Source organism: Fulmarus glacialis, unplaced genomic scaffold (assembly GCF_000690835.1).
Source record: "Fulmarus glacialis isolate BGI_N327 unplaced genomic scaffold, ASM69083v1 scaffold10497, whole genome shotgun sequence".
NCBI lineage: Eukaryota > Metazoa > Chordata > Aves > Procellariiformes > Procellariidae > Fulmarus > Fulmarus glacialis.
Window position 1 is genome coordinate 68,512 of NW_009222613.1, and position 8,856 is coordinate 77,367.

Genomic DNA, 8,856 nt, shown 5'->3' on the forward strand with positions numbered 1-8,856 from the left:
GAGCAATGCTTAACACAGCTGAACGTCTGGCCCTCCCAGACAGATACAATAACTAGTCTATGAGAATGTTCATACCAATTAAATCTTATCATCAAATCATTCTGTTCCATCACTCCACTTAATTAGCCATGGTCTTTGGTATTTCAGCAATGCTATACTATGCCAAAAAATGAAAGTATTCTTTGTGTGGTACACACCCAACAACTGCCTGTCTGCCAGCTAGAGTCAGATCAACAAATATTTCTCCTGCGCCAGAGCAGTATCTGCTGAAAAACGTAATTGCCCACTTCTGGTTTTTCAAACCAAAATCAGTTAGAAGCCATGATCTTTTCATCTGGGCGGTCAGCTTTTAGTATAGGAGAAGCAAGCTGGTTTCTCATCAGCTGTCTTGTGGGTTTGGTGTGACTCATCACAGTTTATATTCACAACTAAAACACAGTTCCTCGAGTGTTATTTGTTAATGTGGCCTTTCTGTTTACAAAAGATAAATGCAGAAAGACTGTAAAGGAACACAAATTAACCACTAGTTAGCAGGCAGCAGCAGTGATCAGAGCTGCTGCCTAGATCCTTGTCCGCAGCAGCGGCCATTGACTTTATGAATGTATATTAGTTGAGGGTCTGACCTACTTTTATTTTATACGACTGAAAACATCCAAACCCAGGCAGATCATCACACCCTGCTTTTAGCAAGAAAGGGCCTGATTTTGCAACCTGTGCTCTAAATGACTGCAGTATTTTTTATCTCCTTTCATTTGAGCAGCTCTTGTGAGTAAGTGTGGATGAGGAGCTTTGTGGCCCGCAGAATCCAGCCTGGAAGAGCTCATCAACAAATGGCAGTGAAGGGTTGCATTAGGAACGAATTCTCAAAACCGTACAAGGGTTCGTTCCCTGATACCCACTGATGTTGAGACCCCTTTTCACTGCCAGTGAGAAAGTGGCTACCAACCTACCTGTGACAAGAACTCAGTTTATTCAGTGGAAATATAATCTATTTTAATAGCATCACCACAAATCTGTGCTATGCCATCTGAGGCATTTGTCAGATGTGACAAGGCACTCGGCCTATTTTTGTCATGCAGCAAATCCTTTTTCCTATTCTACTTGGGGCTAAGTCCCATCCTTAGATATGAGCTCACTTCTCTCTTTCACTTACATGGAAATGTTGGGCGTAGGACTGAAGGTAGAATTTGGCTGTGACCTGAATAGATGACATCTGTAATCTTCTTGCCAATGGGGACCCAAAGGACACAAACAGGTGCTGATAAACATCTAGCCTGCATAGATGCATTTGTAAATCCTACCTGGTGCTTGTCTGCATCTTCAAGTGCCTAAATACATTTGAAAATCTGCCTTTAAGAGACTTGTGTTTGTTCTTGTAGGAAGGCCATACAGAGGTGGGAATTGAGTCTGTTTCTCTTGATTTCCCATGTAGGACCTTAACCATCATAATTTTCTTCCTCTTGCCAAAAAGCCCCATTGATGGTTTCTGTCTGCTGTACGTTACAGCTGGATGTGCTTCTGCCTACTTTTCCTCCGTGTGAAAGCCTCTCTCTTTCTATAATCCATAGAAGAACTAATTTCAGAATTTACATTAACACAAAATAGTCCTACCACCAGTAGACTTCAAACATTCACGTGAACCCCTGGCTTTATTGAAAGCAATGGAAAAATGGACTGTCACCTCCACTGTGCTACAATTTCATTTTCAGTTTGTGGGCCTGTTCCTGGGATGCATAGGGCCTCTGCCCAGAGTAACTCCAAAAATATATCCCAAAGTACCACCATCACTAGTATTTACTGATTTAAAAAACAGACCTCTCCTGTCTTTTCACTTATACTGGCAATTCTTTAGGAAGTTATTTGCCTTTGTTTCCCCTCACTATTCTTTGCCATATGAGCCCAGAAAACTGTTTGAACCCTTTCCTTGCATTCTCGGCAGGAATTTGCCTTCCTGATCTCTCTATCTCCAGATCAGCCACGCGGGTTCAACAAAAATCCTCTTGATTTTTTCCTTGTGTTGCAGGCCTTCTGCCATTGCAACTTCATTGAGACAGATGGGCTGTTACTGGTGTCAAAGCATGTAATCTATGGTCAAATATTCACTGTTAAACTTTCCCCTCACTTCTCTTGCTGAGACTGCCAATGTGTGGAGATTTTCTGGAGTCCCAGGGGTGATTAGCAGCCGGCACAGCCTTACTATGCAGGTATAATTTCAAGATCTAGCTGCTTTTGCATTAAGCTGAGCAACATCAATGCTGGTGCGTGAAATACAACCTTGTACAGAGAAGGAATCAAGCCTGGTCAGGATGCAGCGTGGCTCAGACAAGCTATCACCACGCAGAGGCTCTTTTGCTTTCTGGGGTGTGTAAATATCTTTCCTACCCTTCACACAAGGCTCTAGGGATCTTCTATTGGATAATAAGTTTAAGTCCAAATAATGAACCATTTTGGATGATTGATGGGGGATGTTGTGCACACACCCAGAATATGTCATTTCCAATCAAAAGGAAAGCAATTGTTTCCATATGTTGGCACATTTGTGATCTTGGTGTTGAGCCAGTTGTCTGGCTGCGATCAGCCAGCAGCATCTAACAGTGATGGAAGATTATACCTTGGAAGTGGGGTGCTAACTTTAGGCTGTATTCCTTAAAAGGATATAAACTCTGAACACTTATCCAGGATGTAATTTATGGTTCCAGTATGTTTTGACTTTACATAGATGAAAAAATAGTCCTTTTGTGTATGCATATATGCATAAAAATTCCTCCCTGCTCAGCGCTCCCCCCTGAAAAGGAATCCAATAAAACAATAGCTGGTGCTGGTTTATGTGCTGACTTGGCTGCATGGGCTATTGCCTGCTGAGGCTTATAAGGATTCCCCCTCTTTTTAACCCAACTCCTTAGAGGTATTTTAACAGCTAGATCTAGTTTTGTTAAGTTGCTCAGCTGGAATGCAAGCTCTTTGAACTGATTTTTAGAGATGCCCTGCACCTACCGAACCCATCTGTTTTGTAGGCTTTTTTTTTTGTAAAGTGTCAAACTAGTTGCATATTGCTGCACAAGCAGATTAATATAATTTTCAAACTTCAGCGATAAGATTTCTCTTTGCCAAGACCCTACTGACTTCTGCTGCATCCAGTAGAGGTATATATTCCCCAGGGAGGTGATAAGTTAAAGGCTGCTGGAAGAGAGTATTTTTAATATATGAAGAAGCCACCACTAAAATATTCTGCAAGTTCCCCAGCTATCTACAATTCCCTGAACCACCAACACTGGAGCCAAGCTGCTTGATCATAGAATCATAGAATTGTTTATGTTGGAAAAGACCTTTAAGATCATCAAGTCCAACCGTTAACCTAGCACTGCCAAGTCCACCACTAAACCATGTCCCTAAGCGCCATATCTGCATGTCTTTTAAATACCTCCAGGGATGGTGACTCAACCACTTCCCTGGGCAGCCTGTTCCAGTGCTTGACAAACCTTTTGGTGAAGAAATTTTTCCTAATATCCGGTATAAACCTCCCTTGGCGCAACTTGAGGCCATTTCCTCTTGTCCTATCGCTTGTTACTTGGGAGAAGAGACTGACACCCGCCTTGCTATGACCTCCTTTCAGGTAGTTGTAGAGAGCGATAAGGTCTTCCCTCAGTCTCCTTTTCTCCAGACTAAACAACCCCAGTTACTTCAGCTGCTCCTCCAGACTTGTGCTCTAGACCCTTCACCAGCTTATTATGATCCAGGCAGTGAAGGATCACTGCATCCTTCCTGAAGCATCAACACCAGCAATACTCATCCTGCAATGGGTGTTGCATATATGTGTTGTGTGACCCCATTTGAAAAACACACAGGCAGGTTGTTAGAGAGACACAGACTTCTTTCTGTGTCACAGCCAGGCCAGTCCTTTTGGATAATCTCAGTATGGAGCTCTAAAAAATGCACTCTTTCACTCCCTAAATTGTGAGCAACTGCCAAGCTTTTAATTTTGCAGCCAAAAAACCTTTGCAACTGTGAGACACAGTGGGCAGAATCATTCAAATCACTGCAGCAATGCTAATTCCTCTAGCTGAAAATAATGAACATATCAAATCATTCTCCAACACACACATTAAATTTAGGGAAATTACTGGATTAGCATTTTAACTCTGGAAATGTTTGCAGTGATATCATTGGAGTGTCTCGGGGATGTGTATTGACCACCCGTACGATCCTCATCATGCAAAACTTGTACATGTATAGAGTGAAATGTCAGAATGCTGGAAGACAAAGATTCAGGCTTCTTCCTAAGATGACTTGTAGTGTTGTGAAAGGAAAGCAGAGAGCCAAATTTGTTTTTTTTTTCCTTTTCAGTCATGTACACAGGTTTTTTAGTTATTTATTGGAAATATTAACTTACTAAGGCTCTCTACTGGAATATTTACATAATACATTATGAAAAGATTTCTGATGCCTAAAAAAGAGAGAGAACTAATGCCACTGAGAGAACTAATGTCTTTTTTTAATAGAAGATTAATTTGCAAAACTAATGTGCTGAAATGTATTAGGATAGATAATGTATTCAAAAGCTAACAAAACTTACTTTGTGAGTAATTTATTAAGAAAATAGTTTTGATCTTCTGTGCAGGTGTTGAGATACTGAGGAAAAAATCCTCACTACTTTTATGTGAACCACATGCACACTCAAAATTTCAACAATGGCATTATTCACATGTGGTTTTGAGCAATTCAGATTCCACCTTGTCTCTAAAGAATGGCATTTTCCATGCAGCAAAAGCAGAGTCTGATAGCAGTGTTGTACACGTAGCTACTACTACGGCTGATAGGAACGTGCTTCTTACCTCTGTATTCCAATATGAAAATTGGGAACTAGAATTTCCATCTAATTTTGTTTTTCACTTATAAGGTCTTCCTCAATTGCATATCTAGATTGAGTTTTTAAAGACTGTCATCAGGAATTAGATAGGCAATTCATAGTTCTACCAAAATAAACACTTCCTTCTCTATACAACTAAAGGAGTATTAATTCTAGATGTGTATCGCTTCTGCACAGAAAGTTGCGGCTAGCTCCAGGCCTGCTTCAAGCTTGTAGGACTCCATGAACAGCTACAAATCGATATGTGCGTGCACTTTTGTAGGAACCCCAAAAGTTATATTTGCACTTCCAGACTGTAAGTAAGTATTGCTATTCCCCTTCTGTAGCTAGTGAAACCAAGGTGTGAGCTTTTAGATATCATTGCCCAGGATTGCTCTAGAATTGCTGAGTAGAAGATGAGTGGCCCAAAACTGCTAGCACTATACTTGAATGTAGATGTGCTCTATCTTCAGAATCATATTAGTACTAATTAACCACTTCCAGCATATTAACGTCTTCAGTATATTTCTCAATACTAGCCATATGCGAATAGAGCAACCTGCTCCGTGTTAATTACAACCTCATTGAGGTGACTAGTTTGCGAAAAGACTGGGAAATTCATTTCACTTAGTGGTCTGCATAGGCGTTCCCTCTTAGCCTGCTGTGCCTGGTAGCCAAGCACTCAAGCGCAGGCTGTCAGTTGTGTTGACCTTGAGGATCAGTGTTGACCTCTGTTTCCCTGTCTTCTCAGTGGTGTATCTTGTTTCCTCTGCTATTACTCTAACAAAGGACTTGAGGTTATCAGACGTAAGGACTTACATACCCCATCTGGCCTTTGCTGCTATATGGGGCCCAGGGACCACTATTTCTGTATGATGGTGCATGTTACCAAAATAAATGTCCTTAAACTAGGCGGTTCAGTTACTAGGGGTGGTCTGGCTATAGCAGCAGAGAACTTGATGTAGGCCAATTATGATTCTTTTACGTGTTTTTTGAGAAAACATGCTGTTTTGAAGTTAATAATTATCTAGTCACTTAGCTAATAATAGATACCTCTCAACGTATTAATGGAATATCATTATCATATGTATTTTTCAACAAGAATGGGATCTTTCAGCACATACAGGTCTTGGTCCAGCAACTGCATAACAGTAAGTCAGCATCTGTTCATGTGCTGCTAGTTGTATCGTAGGGATGCCAACTGTAAATTTACTCTGTTCCAGCTCTGCTCCCACATTCAGGGTTTATTTGAGGGTTTTGTGTCCTGGTGACTCTAACAACTTAGCTGTGCTACTGCTGTGCAAATGGAAGTGCAGTGGCCTACATTTCAACAGTGATTAGTGAGACAGCCTGACCCACTTGAAAGGCTTTAAGCAGCCCTGCTTTTCAGAGAGCTTTGAGCACTTGTCCGCCAGTGGATCTGGTTTTATGCCATATCTCAAGCTGAAAATTCAAAATTGCTGGTCACTTTGGAGAATTCGATACACAGTATTTAAATTGTGCTTGATACTTGTTTTCTTCCTCTTGTGCCTGGATGTGTCATGGTTCAGTGTAATGGGTCAGTCTGTGTTTCATTAAATATTAACAGTGAAAATTATTCAGGTTCATTTAGAGGGCAATACTGTTGTATTAATGGATGGAAAATTGCCTGGAAGACTGCTGATAAAGATGTAGTGGCAACTGGTACTGAATCATTGATGGTACAGTTTCTAAACTGTCCTGCAGAGGGGACGGGTAATGTGAAGAGGTAAAATGTCCCTGGGAAAACAAGAAGAAAGATACCGTAAGAAATATTCATGCACCTGCCAAGTGATCTGACAGGCCTTTTCTGTCTTGCACTTTAAAAGTGATTACACTTAAATGCTTTTCCAAAATCTGCCAGTCTGGCCTTATCCTGACCCCAGTAAAACCACTGCTCTGAAGCCACTTCAGCAATGCTGTCCCTCAACAAAACCTTGCATTGGGGTGACACGTGCAAGCACAGCTGAATATCCAACTCACAGTGCCCACTTCCCCTTCTGGTAAGTGTTGTGGTTTCACTTGTCTGGCAAGGTAACTTGAGCAGTTCAAGAAGAGCAGCTACCGCTTATCTTTTGTGCAGCATGTAGCATGCTTGCGTGGGCTACCTTGGATCATGTAGTACAAGTGCTCCCTAACAATATTGTATTTTTCAGTTGCACTTGCAACTCCTAGAGCATCCAAAGGTCTTCCAGAGATGTTACAGGAACAGACCTGCTTTAGCCATCGCTACAACGCCAGAGACTGCTAATGAACCCATTAAGGTAAGACAATGTGCATCCTGTATGATTAATAGCATCCAGGAAGGTGGAGGAGCATGTTTATCCTAGAACTTCCGACTGTCTGTTTAATATGAAGATTTGTTGTCAGATGATTTAGAATTGCTAGCAGTTAATATTAATGACGTGCTCTTTTGTATTACTTGTACATGCTCCATTTTGTATTTGTGTGTATTGTAGCACCCAGGCTTCCTGTAGTTTTGATAAACAGTAACCTCATCATAAGTCACATGATTTGGATTTCTAAAGAGTCTGTTTATGTTGTGACTTCACTGAACCCAACTGTCTTTGCGTGTTAAAAAGCTGGAATGAGTAAGATGAGAACAAGGGCTAATGCATAAGGGTCTGTTTTCTGCCAGGCCTTGGCTTGTAGGAGTTTGTATGGTTATGCGTTTCTTATAAATCAGTAACTTAGTATAAATAGGGGACTGATCCACAGACTCTGACAGACTTCAAGAACATCCACAATACAGGATTCAGTTGTGAAAAGTATTTTGAGAAATGCAGGGTGGTATGTTTGTTTCCACTTCTGTTTATTTAAAAAAAAAAAAAAAAAATCTTGTGTGACCCTGATGAGCAAAATCATTCGGGATGCAGTCATAAATCTCCTGGCTTACAAAAGCAGCAGTTCAGAATTGTATCCATAGCAACCCATGCAGCAAGAAATGAAATCTGATATGAATAGTCTTGTACAGAAGAGCCGTATGCAAGTCACACACTCTCTGAGGCAGAGTGGTTGTGAACCAGAGAAAATAAGATGCATTTTCTTTTACTTGTTGCTTCTTTCCAAGTATTCCTGCCGTGCCCCATTTCATGAATAAAATGGGCTGACAAACCAGCTATTATTCCATTGCCTTCAGCTATTTGGACCTAGGCTAATGGCCAGTAGAGAGGCCGAGAAACAAGTGTAAGCTTTGCCAGCATTTGAGCTAATAAATGAACTCAGCTCACAGCTGCATCTACGAGCTGCTTATGTTCCCCTGGTTAATGTCAACCTTGTTTCCCCTTCCAGCGACATGGAGCTTTTGTGTGTGCAGAGATAAAACCAGCAAGTGGTCGATAGTTCCTAAGGGAGCAGAAGTATTCCTGAATGCTAGAGGGTCATGTTCACTAGAACGGCCAAAAACAGAGAAAGGAAACTCAGTGAAAAGCCGAATGACCTCACTCAGTCTCTTCCTGCAGAATTCCTAGGAGACAGTAGACTCTGAAAATCACTTATCAAAACCAGACGTCAGAGAAATAGCCAAGGCATACCCCACAATTCCTGTGAGAGGACACAAAAGTTCAGGCATTTCTCAGACAACTGAAGTGGATGTTGGCTGCCCTGCTGGGGAGGAGCTCTTTATATCCTACAATGAAATGGCCTTCGATAGATGAGTGGGGGGTTACCTACTGTACACAAAAACATGCAGATGCTGATACCACTGTCAGCAACTGAAACAAAAAGAACCTAGAGTCGCTGTTAGGCCAGTGCATTTGCTTATTCTAATATCAATAACATCAAACACAAGCTGACACCAGTGAATTGTTGGAGGGAACACAATACTTCTTTGACGTACCAACAGCTGCATCATGCTTTGATGTCTCTAGAAAATTATATGTTTTTCAGAACCTTTTTTGATGGTGAAATTTCACTGGAGCATCAGCCTCTTGATTCTTTCTATACATTCTGTAAGATGTTTTTTAAGTTAGTTAACACTTTCAGAGCTGCTG

At 41.2% G+C, this 8,856-nt stretch overlaps 1 protein-coding gene across 1 annotated transcript; it reads left to right on the forward strand.

Moving 5' to 3' along the window:
- The first annotated feature begins 4,179 nt into the window (after nucleotides 1-4,179).
- On the forward strand, nucleotides 4,180-8,520 carry LOC104079461 (chromosome unknown open reading frame, human C2orf73). The gene is given in 4 exon segments (XM_009581507.1): nucleotides 4,180-4,227; nucleotides 7,021-7,128; nucleotides 8,156-8,195; nucleotides 8,198-8,520. Coding segments are annotated over 4 exon segments (519 nt in total).
- Nucleotides 8,521-8,856: the final 336 nt, after the last annotated feature.